The sequence below is a fragment of the Mus caroli genome, unplaced genomic scaffold (genome assembly GCF_978045245.1).
Source record: "Mus caroli unplaced genomic scaffold, Mus_caroli_1 scaffold_1, whole genome shotgun sequence".
Lineage (NCBI taxonomy): Eukaryota > Metazoa > Chordata > Mammalia > Rodentia > Muridae > Mus > Mus caroli.
Genome location: NW_028227256.1, coordinates 50,016,519 through 50,035,118, shown reverse-complemented (window position 1 = coordinate 50,035,118; position 18,600 = coordinate 50,016,519). Strand labels below are relative to the sequence as shown.

General features: G+C 40.3%; 1 protein-coding gene across 12 annotated transcripts in view; it reads left to right on the top strand.

The window, feature by feature from the left end:
* The window catches only part of Pms1 (PMS1 homolog 1, mismatch repair system component), a 98,926-nt gene that overhangs the window by 58,892 nt on the left and 21,434 nt on the right, over positions 1–18,600 (top strand). For all 12 annotated transcript variants that reach the window (XM_029479084.2, XM_029479079.2, XM_029479076.2 and 9 more), the window contains one exon: positions 10,986–11,102. In XM_029479084.2, coding sequence (XP_029334944.1) covers positions 10,986–11,102 — 117 coding nt within the window. The remainder of the gene's footprint in view (positions 1–10,985; positions 11,103–18,600) is intronic.

Below are 18,600 nucleotides of genomic sequence, written 5' to 3'. Positions count from 1 at the left end.
GCTCCTTGATCCTCTTAGATTTGACCTTATTACAAGGAGATAGGAATGGATCCAATCGCATTCTTCTACATGATAACCGCTAGTTGTGCCAGCACCATTTGTTGAAAATGCTGTTTTTTTTTTTCCACTGGATGGTTTTAGCTCCCTTGTCGAAGATCAAGTGACCATAGGTGTGTGGGTCTTCAATTCTATTCCATTGGTCTACTTGTCTGTCACTATACCAGTACCATACCGTTTTTATCACAATTGCTCTGTAGTAAAGCTTTAGGTCAGGCATGGTGATTCCACCAGAGGTTCTTTTATCCTTGAGAAGAGCTTTTGCTATCCTAGGTTTTTTGTTATTCCATATGAATTTGCCGATTGTTCTTTCTAATTCGTTGAAAAATTGAGTTAGAATTTTGATGGGGATTGCATTGAATCTATAGATTTGCTTTTGGCAAGATAGCCATTTTTACAATGTTGATCCTGCCAGTCCACGAGCATGGGAGATCTTTCCATCTTCTGAGATCTTCTTTAATTTCTTTCTTGAAAAAGACTTGAAGACTTGAAGAGACTTGAAGTTCTTATCATACAGACCTTTCACTTCCTTAGTTAGAGTCACGCCAAGGTATTATATATTATTTGTGAATATTGAGAAGGGTGTTGTTTCCCTAATTTCTTTCTCAGCTTGTTTATTCTTTGTGTAGAGAAAGGTCATTGACTTGTTTGAGTTGATTTTATATCCAGCTACTTCACCGAAGCTGTTTATCAGGTTTAGGAGTTCTCTGGTGGAATTTTTAGGGTCAGAACTATCATATCATCTGCAAAAAGTGATATTTTGACTTCTTCTTTTCCAATTTGTATCCCCTTGATCTCCTTTTGTTGTCTAATTCCTCTGATAGGACTTCAATGACAATGTGGAATAGGTAAGGAGAAAGTGGGCAGCCTTGTCTAGTGCCTGATTTTAGTGGGATTGCTTCCAGCTTCTCACCATTTACTTTGTTGTTGGTTACTGGTTTGCTGTAGATTGCTTTTATCATGTTTAGGTATGGGCCTTGAATTCCTGATCTTTCCAAGACTTTTATCATGAATGGGTGTTGGATTTTGTCAAATGTTTTCTTTGAGTTTGTTTATATAATGGATTACTTAGATGGATTTTCGTATATTAAACCATCCCTGCATCCCTGGAATAAAACCTACTTGGTCAGGATGGATGATTGTTTTGTTATGTTCTTGGATTCGGTTAGTGAGAACTTTATTGAGTATTTTTGCATCAATATTCATAAGGGAAATTCGTCTGAAGTTCTCTATCTTTGTTGGATCTTTCTGTGGTTTAGGTATCAGAGTAATTGTGGCTTCATAGAATGAGTTCGGTACAGTACCTTCTACTTCTATTTTGTGGAATAGTTTGTGCAGAACTGGAATTAGATCTTCTTTGAAGGTCTGATAGAACTCTGAACTAAACCTATCTGGTCCTGGGCTTTTTTTGGTTGGGAGACCATTAATGACTGCTTCTATTTCTTTAGGGTATATGGGACTGTTTAGCTCGTTAACTTGATCCTGGTTTAACTTTGGTACCTGGTATCTGTCTAGAAATTTGTCCATTTCGTCCAGGTTTTCCAGTTTTGTTGAGTGTAGCCTTTTGTAGAAGGATCTGATGGTGTTTTGGATTTCTTCAGGGTTTGTTGTTATGTTTCCCTTTTCATTTGTGATTTTGTTAATTAGGATGCTGTCCCTGTGCCCTCTAGTGAGTCTGGCTAAGGGTTTATCTATCTTGTTGATTTTCTCAAAGAACCAGCTCCTCGATTGGTTGATTCTTTGAATAGTTCTTCTTGTTTCCACTTGGTTGATTTCAGCCCTGAGTTTGATTATTTCCTGCCGTCTACTCCTCTTGGGTGAATTTGCTTCCTTTTTTTCTAGAGCTTTTAGGTGTGTTGTCAAGGTGCTAGTGTGTGCTCTCTGTAGTTTCTTTTTGGAGGCACTCAGAGCTATGAGTTCCCCTCTTAGAAATGCATTGTCCCTTAAGTTATGGTATGTTGTGGCTTCATTTTCATTAAACTCTAAAAAGTCTTTAATTTCTTTCTTTATTCCTTCCTTGACCAAGGTATCATTGAGAAGAGTGTTGTTCAGTTTCCAAGTGAATGTTGGCTTTCTATTATTTATTTTGTTATTGAAGATCAGCCTTAGTCCATGGTGATCTGATAGGATGCATGGGACGATTTCAATATTTTTGTATCTGTTTAGGCCTGTTTTGTGACCAATTATATGGTCAATTTTGGAGAAGGTACCATGAAGTGCTGAGAAGAAGGTATATCCTTTTGTTTTAGGATAAAATGTTCTGTAGATATCTGTTAAGTCCATTTGTTTCATCACTTCTGTTAGTTTCACTGTGTCCCTGTTTAGTTTCTGTTTCCAAGATCTGTCCCTTGGTGAAAGTGGTGTGTTGAAGTCTCCCACTATTATTGTGTGAGGTTCAATATGTGCTTTCAGCTTTACTAAAGTTTCTGTAATGAATGTGGCTGCTCTTGCATTTGGAGCATAGATACTCAGAATTGAGCGTTCGTCTTGGAGGATTTTACCTTTGATGATTATGAGTGTCCCTCCTTGTCTTTTTTAATAACTTTGGGTTGGAAGTCGATATTAGAATGGCTACTCCAGCTTGTTTCTTCAGGCCATTTGCTTGGAAAATTGTTTTCCAGCCTTTCACTCTGTGGTAGTTTCTGTCTTTTTTCCTAAGATGGGTTTCCTGTAAGCAGCAGAATGTTGGGTCCTGTTTGTGTAGCCAGTCTGTTAGTCTATGTCTTTTTATTGGGGAAGTGAGTCCATTGATATTAAGAGATATTAAGGAAAAGTAATTGTTGCTTACTATTATTTTTGTTTTTAGAGTTGGCATTCTGTTTTTGTGGCTCTCTTCTCTTTGGTTTGTTGAGGAATTACTTTCTTGCTTTCTCTAAGGTGTGGTTTCCGTCCTTGTATTGGTTTTTTTCCATTATTATCTTTTGAAGGGATGGATTCCTGGAAAGATAATGTGTGAATTTGGTTTTGTCGTGGCGTACTTTGGTTTCACCATCTATGGTAATTGAGAGTTTGGATGGTTATAGTAGCCTGGGCTGGCATTTGTGTTCTCTTAGGGTCTGTATAACATCTGTCCAGGATCTTCTGCCTTTCATAGTCTCTGGTGAAAAGTCTGGTGTAATTCTGATAGGCCTGCCTTTATATGTTACTTGACCTTTTTCCCTTACTGCTTTTAATATTCTATCTTTACTTAGTGTATTTGTTTTTCTGATTATTATGTGTCAGGAGGAATTTCTTTTCTGGTCCAGTCTATTTGGAGTTCTGTAGGCTTCTTGTATGTTCATGGGCATCTCTTTCTTTAGGTTTGAGAAGTTTTCTTCTATAATTTTGTTGAAGATATTTGCTGTCCCTTTAAGTTGAAAATCTTCATTCTCATCTACTCCTATTATCCATAGGTTTGGTCTTCTCATTGTGTCCTGGATTTCCTGGATGTTTTGAGTTAGGATCCTTTTGTAATTTGTATTTTCTTTGATTGTTGTGCAGATGTTCTCTATGGAATCTTCTACACCTGAGATTCTCTCTTCCATCTCTTATATTCTGTTGCTGATGCTTGCATCTATAGTTCCAGATTTTTTCCTAGGTTTTTTTATCTCCAGTGTTGCCTCACTTTTGGTTTTCTTTATAGTGTCTACTTCCCTTTTTAGGTCTTGGATGGTTTTATTCAATTCCATCACCGTCGTGTTTTCTTGCAATACTTTAAGGGATTTTTTGCTTCCTCTTTAAGGTCTTCTACCTGTTAAGCAGTGTTCTCCTTTATTTCTTTAAGTGAGTTATTAAAGTCCTTTATGATGTCCTGTACCATCATCATGAGATATGCTTTTAAATCCGGGTCTAGTTTTTCGGGTTTGTTGAGGTGCCCAGGACTGGGTGGGGTGGGAGTGTTGTGTTCTGATGATGGTGAGTGGTCTTGGTTTCTGTTAGTAAGATTTTTACGTTTGCCTTTGCCATCTGGTAATCTCTGGAGTTAGTTGTAGTTGTCTCTGGGTAGATCTTGTTCCTCAGGTGTTTATTTTAGCCTCTATCAGCAGACCTGGGCGAATAGCTCTCTCCCGAGTTTCAGTGCTCCGAGTACTCTCTTCTGGTAGGCTCTCCTCTTGCAGGGAAGGTGCCCATATATCTGGTGTTCGAACCTGCCTCCTGGCAAGAAGTTGTGATCTACTCACAAAGGTCTTAAGATCCCGTGGAGGGTCCTGTGTATACCTTCCGGGTGTCCGCAAACTCCGCGCCCAAGGTACCCCTTTACTGGTGTCGACCGGAAGGGACTTGTGCCCCTGATCAGGCCGGATTTTCTGCTTCCCTAACTAATGCAGTCTCAGGTCCTGCGCGATTGGATTGGAGCAGAAGCTGTGTTCCACTCACTGGAGGTCTTAAGATCCCGTGGCGGTTTTGTAGGTAGCTGGCAGGTGTCAGCTGACTCTGTGCCCTAGCTATCCCCGTGCTGGTTGGATCAGAAGTGCAGAAGTAATACTTTTAAAGTGAAAATTTTACCACACAAGTAGAAAGTTTTTGCTAAGCAGGCAGACTGAAGAGAAATCCTAATCAATTGTAGACTAGGTATATTTATTAGTCCCATACTTTACCACTTGATTAAGAAACAAACAGAACAGTGAAGAGCCATACTGTAGAGATATTTGCGTGCCTCTTTCTTTGCAAGCCTCATTTACAGAGTTTGGAGAAGTAAGAGTGCTTATGAGAAGCAGAAGTTCGGGTTGATCCCTAGTCCTGATACCATAAAATACAGGATATACCTGTAGTTTGAAGATCAGAAGTTCAGTCACCCTTGGCTATGTGGTGAGTGTAGCACCAGTTTGAGCTCAGTGAGAACAGGAGACACTGCCTCAAAAACAAGACACTTTAAGCTGCATGATTAAACATTTCCCATATAGCTCTTTATGTGACTACATTAGTTTTTTTGTTTATAAATTTTGAGTAATTATATGAATTTTAAAAGTTTGAATCTCCCTCTCCCATTTTCTATGTAAAGACATGCCTTTTATACATTGAGGCAAATTTCTAATTAATATTTTTGTCCTTTATCTGGTAGGGAAAATAAACTCAAATCAGTTTTAACATTAAGGACAATAAATTATGTGAACTATAGGCCTATCAAAATTCTCCTTTTCATCTTAGAAAAGACTTAGGACTATAGCCTTAAACACATACATTTTTAAATTCTGTTTCAGTATTTCAAGTACAACACCTAGAGGTAGGGGGTTATCTCATCAGCTAAGAGAAATCTTCTTAGTTCAATTCCTAGCATCCACACTGGGAGACTCACAAAAGCCTTGTCATTCTAGCTACAGGAAATCCCTTGCCTCTGGCCTCAACAATCGCCTGCACTGGCATGCACATTTCCCCCTACACACACACACACACACACCACATACACACACAGTGAAATATAGTTTTTAAAAAATCAATTTCTTAAATACAGCAGTTGAATTTCATACTGGTAGCATGTGCTTTATAGATAGATAGATAGATAGATAGATAGATAGATAGATAGATAGATATAGATGCCTATGGTCAGAGAGAATTAATTAGCAGTGCATTTTGGTAACTGCATTTTTTGTGTATACACATTCCCTATTCAAACCGTGTATATCAGTGAAATGGGATGGGGACAAGATATATTTGACTAACTTAAATCAGTCTTCAGATGGTGTGCATGTAATAATATATTCTTGATGGAGCTTCTGCACTGTCATCAGACTGCCCAGAGTCCAATTCTCACTTGGCACACTCAGATGCTCCAGCTTTGTGTGACCTAGATAGAAAACATATGGAGGTGTGTGTGTGTATTTTTAGCATATGTTAAGCTTTCAGCCTAAGGGCAAGATATACAGAACACTTGAGGAAGTAAGAAGATTATCTCTGTATTACTAGAGTAGTGTGGATGATCTAGAACTAAGGTTTTTATTAAAAATATATCAAATTTTCAGCTTCTTTAATAATGGATTTTGTATGGAAAACAAATATTTTCTGGGGAAGACTGGAAGTTTTGCTTCTTGGCAGATGTTTGTATTATTCATTGCTGGGCCACATGATACTAAGTTTGGGCAATGCCCCTAAATTGATTCCCTTGCAGAGACATGGCAGTTCATACTGGCAGTGTTCACATTACGGCAAAGAAAAAACAAAAACATTTATTGTTCTTGTGTGGCTCTGATGTTCTAAAACCAGTTTCCTAAAGTCATCTTATATACTGACTTCAGCAAACCCAGCAGTGAGACTGGAACCTTGGCATTACTCAGCAACTAAGATTTATTCACGAGGCAGCTCTCTAACATCAGCCAAGGTCTATGGTGTGAGATCACAGCTTCATAGTTACATTTCAGATACAGTAATTGAAGTGGTTTCCTCACAGTTTTATGTAGATATGATAGTAGGGATGAGATCTGTAGTTGACCAGCATGTGTCAGCTCCCTTGGGTTTAATCTCCCCCAGATAGAAAGAAGGGAGGATGAAAAGCAGGGAGAGGAAGGGGGAGGAGATGGGGAGGGAGAGAGAGAGAGAGAGAGAGAGAGAGAATATGAAGTCGGTTTCCCTATGCCGGAGCGAGAGTGCTGGTGCAGCTGTGCAGGGTGCAGCCTCTGTGACTAACATTTCATTGTGTGTCAGTTTGTTACGGGGCATTTCATTTCCATACAGCTGCAGACTGTCCAGGACCTTCTGCCTACTCTGTTATTTAGAATATTTCTCCTTAAGTCACCACTGTACCTATAACAGCAGCCACTGCCAGCATTTCTTTCTTTTTGAAGCTTAATGCACATAGAGATTATATGCTACTCAGCTGTGCTGGTTTAATGAAAATAGTCTCCATTGGTTCACAGGGAGTGGGCACTATTAGGAGGTGGGGTCTTGTTAGAGTGCATGTACCCTTGTTAGAGGAAGTGTGTCACTGTGAATGGTCCTTGGGTTTCAGAAGCCCAAGTTAGGGCCAGTGTCATTCTCTTTTCCTGTTGCCTGTCAATCTAGATGTAGAAAACTTGGCTTCTTCTCCAGCACCATGTCTGTCTTCACTGACATGGTTCCCAACATAAAGATAATTGACTAAACCTCTGAACCTGTAAGCCAGCTCCAATCACATGTTTCCCTTTATAAGAGTTGCTTTGGGGGCTGGTGAGATGGCTCAGTGGGTAAGAGCACCCAACTGCTCTTCTGAAGGTCCAGAGTTCAAATCCCAGCAACCACATGGTGGCTCACAACCATCTGTAAGGAGATCTGACTCCCTCTTCTGGAGTGTCTGAAGACAGCTACAGTGTACTTACATATAATAAGTAAATAAATCTTTAAAAAAAAAAAAAAAGAGTTGCTTTGGTCACAGCGTCTCTTCACAGTAGTAGAAACCTTACGACAGCAGCCTAGAGATCCCACATGGCCCAGCACTTAGGCCCTGGGTACTTGTCCAGGAGAGACGAAACATGTCCACACAACAAACGCAGTGTTTCTAGCAGTACCATTCAGGATGGTCCAAACAGGAAACACCCAGATAGCCATACACTTATGCAAAGACATCAAACACGTGTCATGAATATTCCTCAGCCACTGGAAAAGGATAGAGTTATACACCACTCATGAAATTTCAGAGCATTGTGCATGGTCTTAATGAAATACTCCATTCTGTGTGATTCCATGCATATAACAGTCGGAACATAGGCAGTTTTAGGAAGAGGGTAGTAGTTACGGAGAGATGAAAGGCCATTCCTGTTTGGAGTGATCATTTTTTCTAAAATTGTACAAATGCTACAAATCTGTAAGCACACTATGTAACAAACTACAGCACAATAAAACTGTTTTACTTGAAGGAAGCAAAGATGGCTTCAAAGTTCCTTGAGTAACAAAGCGAAGTCTTTACTTATCAGCAGGCACAGAGTAGGGCAGCTAGTGTTGGGAACCAGTGAGACAGCTCACTGTAGCTCCAGCTTTCCCCAGAAAACTTCAATATATAATTCCTTAGAGCACTGGTTCTCCACCTTCCTGATGCCGTGACCATTTAATACAGTCCCTCGTGCTGTGGTGACCCCAGCCATACAACTATGCTCATCACTGCTTCATACCTGGAATTTTGCTACTGTTAGGAATCATAATGTAAACATTATGTTTAACACCATATATGTAACATTATGTAAACATCATTATCTGTGTTTTCCAAAGGTCTTAGGGGGCCCTTGTGAAAGGGACACTTCCCACAGGTTGAGAACTGTACCTTAGTGGATCATCTGTGGAATCCAGTGCTGCCCTTGATATGAGGGACTCAGCATTGAACAAGCTGAGTGCATCATTTTTCTCTTGCCCACAAACCTGTTCTAGTGATGTGTTATCTTGCTGAGTGGGGTTCCTGACATTTCAGCTTCTCAGGCCAAAGCCTGGAAAGCCTCCACAGTACTTTTCTTCAGCACTTGAAGTCACCACATCATATAACATTTCTTTCAAATCCTTTAGCTTGCTTTTGTGTGTGTATGTGTGTTTTTCCCTCTTGCTGGTTCTTTTATTTCAGGTTTAATGCCATAGCTTACAAGGGAATTGCCCTTACAGTCAATAAATAAAGGAATGAATGAGCAAACTAGAAGTATAATTCTTATGTAAATGTTTTTCTGAGCGTGTATTTCACCGCATTTTTCAAGACTGCAAAGTAACCATACCACAGTGAGTCCAGCAGAAACCACAGTTCCCGGAGACCTAAGGGCACATTTTGTGAATGAAGTTTGCTAATTTCTCACGCTCATGGCTGGGAATCTCTGCCTCGGATAAATACTGTAACCGTGGTTTGGTTTTGTTTTCCTAACTTCAGTTCTCACTAAATCACTCTTGCAAAACTACCACATCTGATCATGTTTTGTTCTTAGTTAAGATTGTTCCAGTATTATATATAAGAAACAGTAAACGCGCCATGCTGTGCTCGGCCATTCAAAATGTTGCTCTTGTACATTTAACTTCATTTCCAGCCTACTCTGTGCCTTCATACTTTTGTGTAAACTGCATCAGTCAGCAATTTGTTCCCTGAACTTTTAAAAATAAATTCATTTAAACAGTATTAAGAAGTTCCATAGGACATCACATGGCCACAAGTGGTAATTATCAAAAAATGCATTTGTCAGTCAAACACTTTACTGTTTGAAGGAGTCTTAAACTCCTTAAATTCAAGCTGGTTTCTAAATTACTGCTTCCTTTGACTAGAAAAAAAAATGTTGGAATATGAAAAATAGGTTTAAAGCCAAATCGGGGTGGGGGTATAGAATTGGTTCCATGACTGACTGTTTATTTAATAAAGTTGGTTTCTTTGAGCTTAGGTTTACTATCTGAAATGATTGTGAAAAATAAACCTTAGTTTATGGATCAGAGGTGCCTAGCAAGCAGTGAATTATTCCTTAGTCGTAACTGTCTGATGGTATAAGTAGAACTCTTGGAATGGGCACAGGTCCTCCCTTACCCTCTCAGTCATTTGTCTCACTGTGTGGTTGGTTGTTCTTTGAGATTCCCACAGAGCACATCCTCCCCTCCTGCTCTTACCGTTAGTGCTGCTTCCAGGAGAATGTCCTGGGGCATGCATGGCCCTGGCCTTGCTCAGGACTCCTCTGACTGACTTGCTTTGGTTCACAGCGTGGTTCACCCCTCCTCTCTTTCCCTTTCTCTTTTCTTCCCTGTCTTTGTATATCCTTACCCTGTGTGTAATAAACCTCTCCCTCCAGTTATTATACTTTTCAGAAAAAAAAAATAGAAAATTCCCAAAGAGTATACAGGTTTATTGAGCTGTCAAAGTTCTACATTGGATTGAGAAGAAAAATTTATTTGCATGGTTTTAGCAGCCTGGTTTATTAAAAACTTCTTTTTCTGATTACTGGTTCTGTTTTTCTGGATAGCATAAACAAATGAAAGACTTCAGCGCACTCGCGCGCGCGCGCGCGCGCACGCACGCACACACACACACACACACACACACACACACACGATGAACTTGCATGCCTCAGGCCTCCACACAGACTGGCTAGTGTACTTCCCTGCCTTCAGTAGTGCCCTGACTGTCAGTCAGAGCTCCTGAGGGAGATGCATGAGCCTATTATTTGACCACTACTCAAATTACTGCAGTTTGGCCCTTCTTGCACTTCTGGAACTGTGGCCACTCTCCTGACTATTAAATACAGTGGTCACATCTTTGTCGCTGCAGAGAAGGACCTGCTTGCTGTCAGAGACTCTTCTGTGCTTGACACTGTCCTGTCTCTCCTCTTCACTCTGACCTCTCCTGTCCCCTCCCCCTCTTCTTGTCCCCAAGATGCTAATGATGTTTCTCTTAAGTTCCTTGAATATTTTCATCAGGACATACAAGAGACTGGGTGAATATTTGTTGGATGGATGCATGTTTTCTATACTGACAATTTCTTAAGTGTTTTCAACTCTAATTGGATACAGCAACCTTTGGTCTGGTCTCTTGATTGTGTCTCTTGATCTGCCTACAATATGCAGCAGGAAAATGGATCTACTCTATGCAGCATTTATTTATGTGAGAGTCAGCTAATTATAAGTTCTCTGTTTACTAAAAGTACCTGAACACATCATTTTAAAGTACTTTTTTTTTTAATTTTTACAACGGTTTAAATATTTACAGTAAGCCTACAGCATAGCTGTCAGTTCTGGGAGGAGGGGGAGAAACCTTAATTGTAAATACACTTTGAAATATGTATTCTTAGAGTTAGAGAGAGAGTATTTTGTGAAATTGTAAGGAAACGACTGGGGGTTGATCAGGTTACACATTTCTGCATGTACAGCTTAGAATGTAGAACCAGGGTTTGTTTTCTTAGACCATAGCTCATGAGTTCCTTGTGAATGACACAGTCAACTTCAAGGATAAATGCTACATATGTAAACGCTGTAAGTTTTTGAGTTTACTAAATCTTAATTGTACTACAACACATCTGTTTTCTTCTCCCTAGGCAGTTATTTGGCAGAAAAGCAGAGTTCCAGATCACAGGATGGCTCTAATGTCGGTTCTGGGAACTGCTGTAATGGGCAACATGGAATCTGTTGAGCAACATTGTGAAGAATCACAGGTACACAGCAAAATTCCCCTTTCACAACTCTCACTCACGGTGAGGTAGGTGGTCAGTAAGATGTATTGTAAGGCACACAACAGAATGCAAAGCCGAACTTCCCTGCCCTGGTTTCCTTTTTATTTAAGTTGATTTTTTTTTTTTTTTGAAAATTAATTTTCAATTTAGGATCTTCCCTTTACATTATAGAAAAAAAGAGCAGATCTTGTTTAGCCTTTCTTTGTCTTTCTGATTGTGAATATATGCTCAGGTTGCCTTCTGTTGGTCTTTCAGCTTTAGATAGTGCCATTTGGCTCTGTGTACTGCCAGATGTTGCTACCTCACTTAGCATGCTTCTCCTTCATAATTTCATCAGGTGTGTGTGTTCATACATATATACATACATATGCACATTCATTGTTCTGGGCATTGAACCTGGAGCCTGGTGTGTGCAACAGTCACTATTACACTGAATTGTGTTCCAAGTCCTTCCCCTCCCCACCCCATCTTTATTTCTCAGTCATGTCTTGCTGGGTTGCCCAGCAGAGGTGTGAACTCTATAGAACTTAGAGTTCTCCTACCCTGTTCTTTTAGGATCTAGGGCTGCAGGCTTGGGCTGCCAGTCCTGTCTTTATCCTATTTCATATATAGTTTTCTTTCTCAGAGCTTAGGGTCTAACCTAGCACCTCACAGCAGTGGTGGGCCTTCTGCCACTGGCCTCTGTTCCAAGCCCTGTGGGCTTTTATGTTTATGTGTTTATTTGTCTCCATCTTTGCTTGAAACATTAATTATAAAGACCCAATTAAGTCTCAGCTTAGATGGAATATAATTATAGCTATACAAAATCAATACACATTCCAGCATTACACTAGGATTGCATTTCTTCTTAAAGATCCAGTATTTTCTCTCTTATGCCACACAAATGAGAATATTCCTACTCTACCAACTGAATATATTATCCTTTGTTATATTCCCATCTGTTACTCAAAACTTAAGTTGTTTTTCCTTCTCTTTGTGTTTTATGTGTTCTATTGCATATAAACTCTTACCTTTACTAAAGATTCCAATGTCTAATGGTCAGTCAACTTGTCTTTTCTTTTTCTTTTTTTTAAATTTTATTTTATTTTAGATTTATTTTTATAGTCCATATTCCATCCCTCACCCCCATTCCACCCTCCATCTGCTCCACATCCCATACCTCCTCCCCACCCCATGCCATCTCCATGTGAATGCCCCCACCCCCACCCCACTTGACCTCTAAACTCCCTGGGGGCTCCAGTCTCTTGAGGGTTAGGTGTATCATCTCTGAATGAACACAGACCCAGAAGTTCTCTACTGTCTTTTGTTTTCTTGTCTTTCTTTTTCGTGTATTCATTCTGACATTCTTTCTGCCACCTCTTATGTAATAGCCCCTGAGCCTTGGTGAGGTGATACAGCAGTTTTATGTGGGCCTAATCCCATACCAGCACTTAACTCTTGTCATTTTTGTGGAGTTTTCCATTAACACCACACTCCAGTAAGCTCCTCTGATGAAGTCTAGAAGCCGCACAATCCAGGGGTATAAACAGGAGTAGAAAGCAGTTTGACAACATGGCCTTTTAGCAAAACTGTAGTAGTAGTCTGTAACCTTCTAAGGCCCATGGTTTCCCAGTCAAGGGCACTTAAGCACACTTACAGAGCTAGGCATGAGTTTCCTGTTGTGGAACAGGCCTCAAATACAATTAGAAAATGGCTGCTTGCCTCAATTTCAGTCCTACCAGCATAACACTAGAGGCTGTGTCTTGCCTCTGAAGTTTTTGTTGTAGCTAGCAGTATTCACAGTTTGGTAAAACTGTGAATAATACCCCCACCCCAACCTGTATAGCAACTCTGACACCATGACAGCTGGACAATAGGGAAGCTGAGCTTGCAGCTCAGCTTCAGTTTCGTTTTTATGCCCTGTGACCATAGTGTGTAATCTTTAGCAGTCTTTACAGCTGAATTCATGTGGGCAACCAAAAGCAGTCCCCATGGTCTGTGTTGTTGAGGTGCCCCCGGGCCTCTCTGAACACTCACCAGTAGAAAGGTGTCCCAAAGTTGGTCCTGTGGTGCCGCTTTACTGATGCATGGCTTCTGGGAGAACATCACCCATGCCATGGAGAGCATCTCTTTTCAAAGGTTATGTTTTAGATTATATATTTAGTAAGTTAATAGAACAATGCCCCTCAACAGAGGAATGGATACAGAAAATGTGGTACATTTACACAATGGAGTACTACTCAGCTATTAAAAAGAATGAATTTATGAAATTCCTAGGCAAATGGATGGACCTGGAGGGCATCATCCTGAGTGAGGTAACTCAATCACAAAGGAACTCACACAATATGTATTCACTGATAAGTGGATATTAGCTCAGAAACTTAGGATACCCAAGATATAAGATACAATTTGCTAAACGCATGAAACTCAAGAAGAATGAAGACCAAAGTGTGGACACTTTGCCCCTTCTTAGAATTGGGAACAAAACACCCATGGAAGGAGTTACAGAGACAAAGTTTGGAGCTGTGTCAAAAGGATGGACCATCTAGAGCCTGCCATATCCAGGGTTCCATCCCATAATCAGCTTCCAAACGCTGACACCATTGCATACACTAGCAAGATTTTGCTGAAAGGACCCAGATATAGCTGTCTCTTGTGAGACTATGCCAGGGCCTAGCAAACACAGAAGTGGATGTTCACAGTCAGCTATTGGATGGATCATAGGGCCCCCAATGGAGGAGCTAGAGAAAGTACCCAAGGAGCTAAAGGGATCTGCAACCCTATAGGTAGAACAACATTATGAACTAACCAGTACCCCGGAGATCTTGACTCTAGCTGCATATGTATCAAAAGATGGCCTAGTTGGCCATCACTGGAAAGAGAGGCCCATTGGACTTGCAAACTTTATATGCCCCAGTACAGGGGAACGCCAGGGCCAAAAAGTGGGAGTGGGTGGGAGGGTATGGGGGACTTTTGGGATAGCATGGGAAATGTAAATGAGGAAAATACCTAATAAAAAGTGTATATATATATATATATATATATATATATATATATATATATATAAAGAACAGTTGGTTTCTACATAGCTTTTTTAATATCCTCTTAGTATTGTTTGCTCCTTCTATCTGCCCACCTCTTCCCCCACTTGTAATTTTTATAAGGATTATTTATGTTCACTACTGTGCCAAGGACTTAATGCTTTCAATCTGGAGACACATTTTTCTTAGCTATATAGGGTTTATACTAATATCTATTAACAGTTTCTCTCTCTCTCTCTCTCTCTCTCTCTCTCTCTTTCTCTTTCATCCTATTTCTCTTTCCATCTTCGTATGTCTTTATATCTTCAAATTCTTTTGTTGTACTTTACATAAAAAGGCAAGAGTATTCAGCTTCCAAGAATGTTTTATTTAAATGCTGTTTTATAGCTCCTTAGTGTGTGTGTGTTCAAAAGCCTGAATCTTTCTAAAGGTAAAGTTTTGTTTTTAAAGTATTTCATAGGAGACATGTTTTGTTTTGCTTAGAAGGCCTTGTTACTCTAAATCTCTGATTCTCTCTCCCTGTTTTCCTTTTGTTCCACACTTCTGATTCTTTGTCTTTTCGCTCTGTGAATGTGTAACTGGGAATGTGTGTTTGTGCCTGCTGTTGACTCTCAGGTTCATGTTGAGTGATACTTGCCTGCCTGCCTGCCTGTCTATCATCTGATTATCCATCCATGTCCCTACCCATCTATCCATTCTCTATCCATCCATTTCCATCAGCTCCACTGGGATCTTCCTTTCTCTTTTCCTGCCTTCCTTTACTTTAATTTCAAAGACAAAGTTACATTAATTTTAGGTGATTTGTGATACATTGTCACAATGTAGTTTCTTTAGTCAAGAGACCTTTTATTTGTTGCTTCTTGACTGATCACTTTGAGCCTACTGGTTCTCTAGTGTTATGATGCTCATGGTATGTGAGTTGGAATAGTCAGCGAAAATCTAAATTGTCCTTGTTTCCCTTATTTTCCTGGGACTTGGTTGATTGTTTGTTTGTTTGTTCCTTTGTTTGAGGCAGGGTTTCTCTGTCTGGAATTTACTCTGTAGACCAGGCTGGCCTCAAACTCCAAAATCCGCTTGACTCTGCCTCCCAAGTGTTGGGATTAAAGGCATGTGCCACCACTGCCCGGCATGGGACTTGATTGTGTGTATGCTTGTATTCTAGATATTCCAGACATCCTGCTATGATCAGTAGGCTAGTAGTGTTGGATATCACATGGAAGTTTGTTAGGATTGGTGTCAAAGGCCTGTTCTTAGGTCAACTGAGGCAGATCTGTAGTTTTACCAAGTCCTTATATTCAGGTGTGGAAAACAGTTGTCTAGACTTTTATTAGCTGTGATTGGATATGTGACTGGGATTCTCATGAGTCAGCCCTGCAGCGGGTAAGTTTTCTCACTCTGTTTTGAGACATTACCAGATATTTTTTTTTTAATTTAATTTTTGGGTTTTTGTTTTGATTTGTTTTCCCCTGGTTTTGGAGACAGATTTATATAAAGACTTCTGGTAATCTCTCATAGACAACAGGAATTTTGCTTTGTCTTCACATGCTTATTTTTGCATGGAAGAATGTATAATACATGTGTTAACAATGTTCTAGTTCAAGTGCTGAAGAATGTCTGGTAACTTTAGAATGTCTGTAAGCAATCGCAGTCAGATCTCTCTGCTGTTCTTGCTTTGTGTCATTCTGTTGTATTTCTGTTCCACCAGCCATCCGTCAACACACCATACTCTGGCTTGTATTCTTGACTTTTCTAATGTCAGAATTTCCGTGAGTGTTTTTCATTCTTGGCAAAACCAATCATATTCCCCACGCCACCCCCACCCCCACTACTGGCTATGACCTCTGTCTTTATTCTGTCCCCCAGTACATATCTTCTATTGTAAAATTTGCCCACATACTCCCCTTTTGGACTGGAATGGTTGGCCCTTGGGAATGTTGGATACAGAATATCTATTCGTCTCTTCCCTTTGTGATAAGGGTCTCTTTTGTATGTACTTGGTTCTAGGAAGAATCTTTGTTAGGAGTGGTGATGCCACCTGAGCCCCTGGTTTGAAAAGTTTTGTTAGGTTGTCAGGTTGTCCTTCTTGACATCTGTCTTCTCTTTGATATTTTTAGCTCTACTCCAAGGTGAGAGAATGTCTGATTACTACCTGATTTTTATTCCTCAAACTGTATTTTTTCATAACTCGGAATATATTTTCAGTGTTTTCTAAACTTTATTCGTGGCTATCCCTGCTTGCTTGCTTATGTTCTGATATAATTGATGATGTTTACTTGGTTTAAAATCCATGTTACAGCACTTAATTTCAGAATCGTTTCCAATGTTCAGAAGAGTTTTATTCTCATCTATTTGATGTGACTTGAAACTTTAATTTACAGGATTAGGGCTCATGGTTTGTTTCTTTCATTCTGTCTTGTTCTCCATGCTTACACTCTGTCTTACAGTCCCATGCCTACCTCTTCCCTAGTCCCAGTGTGAAACCAGGGTGTCACATTAGTACTTCATTCCTCTCATCCTTCCAAGACTCCCAGACTCCTTCATGACTGCAGCTTGTCCTAGCCTGGTTCTTGGTTTTGGAATTGGCTTTATTCTTCCTGTGACGCTGGCAAGCAGCCACAGACAGTGGTCACAATATGTAAGTCATTTTGTTTTCTTCCAGGGAGGTGTTATGTGAGCTCCATGTTCCAAGTGGAAAGACTGATTTCAATCCTTTGCTAGGTTTTAATCGCCCAGTGAGGCATCCTGTCTCTGATACCATCACAGAAGACCTCTTTCTCCAGCTGGCACTCCCCATTGTGTAGTTTATACATACAACGCTACCTTTGTCTGCCATTTATGGTGTTAATTCTTTTGAAATTAAACCTTGGTTTTTATCAGCCCTATATAGTTTGTATTTATGAGAAGGTTTTTTCACATGATCTTGTTCCACTGTCTTGAGCAGAGCATTTGCATGACCACTTTAGTATTTATATGGTATTTAGATATGTGTGTATGATATTATGGAGCTTTACTTGAGAAAGAAAAAGGCAAGTGTTCGTAGATTAGTCAGGCTTGCACTATCATAGTTAAGGTAAAGAGTGTATTTCTCTGACAGACTATGACTTTCTAGTGTGGTCGAGAACATAAAAGTTGCCAGTTGGAGAGTGGGGTAAAAGCTAGAGAACATAGCTTACGACATTTTAATATGGTGAGTTCATTTTTGTGACAGCTAGTTGATGCAAGAAATAACTACAGCTTTGGTATCTTAGTATCAGTGGTGGGTAGCTATTGAACTAGGGATGAGACTGAAATTACTCCAGTTGACTACAGAGCAAAAGAGGCCTAAACATGGAATTCAGGGGACCGTGATCATCCTTAAAGGATAAAATTAAAGGAAAGGGCACAACTAATCAGACTGAAGAGGACGTGTCACAGAAGAGGGAGAAGGAAGTCAGTTCTTTTAGGAAGATGTTTTTTAAAGGGGTTGTTGTTGATGTCAGGCCTGCATAGTCAAAAGAAAAAAGACTTGCATTAGTTTTTGAGAGAGAAGCTGAAAGTATAGCAAAGTAAAAACAAAATTCTAGGCCTTTTGGTGGAGGCTTGGGAATGTGACCTTTGTGACTCATTGCTCCAAGGTATGCTAATCATACCTTGATAGCGACAGTTCCTTCCTCCACCCACCTGCTTCCTGGGTTCAAAGAGTGTTCATTCAAAGAAAGTCACCCTGACCAACTCTGGAACCCACTATGCAAATGTGCTTTTGTTAGGGGCTCTTAGAAACTGAGCGTTAACTGGAACAATTACCAGGTAGTCCTTGTAGCACTTGTGACTTTGCACTTCCTTGTGACTCTTAATTGGTACCTTGGTATTTTCCAACAACGGCCCTCCCCACTTCCTTGAGTTGTGGTTTCTTCCTTTAAATACCCCCTTACTCAGCTACTCGGGGCACCACGGTCCTCTACCCCTGCGTGGTGTATGACCATGGGCCCGAGAGCGCTCTTGAATAAAAATCCTCTTGCAAGTTGCAGCAAGACCGTTTCTTGTGGGTGATTTTGGGGTGTCACTCTCCTGAGTCAGAACGTGGGGGAGTCCTCACGTTGTGGGTCTTTCAAAGCCACTTTATTGGGTGTTTGTTGTTCCTTGAGGCAGGGTCTCACTACTTAGCCCTGGCCTGGAACTTGCTGCATTGTTGTGAAGATTAGACTGGTGTCAAAGCTCTGCCCTCTTGATTGTTGTGTTAAAGGTGTGCCACAGCATGCCTGGTGAGAGATGCTAGTTTGTAAAGAAGACTGGAGGAGAGGAGAGAGGTCTACTTGAGAAGCAGCTGAAAGGATGGGGTTGCTTGTATTTGGAGGGGTTTTTCTTTTTCTTTTTAGGATGAGGTACAGAATCTCATACAGTCTATCAGAGGGTTTCCCCATTGAACTAATTTTGGGGGGGGGGGGTGTTATTGTTCTTTTTCTATGAAGTAATCTGATGAT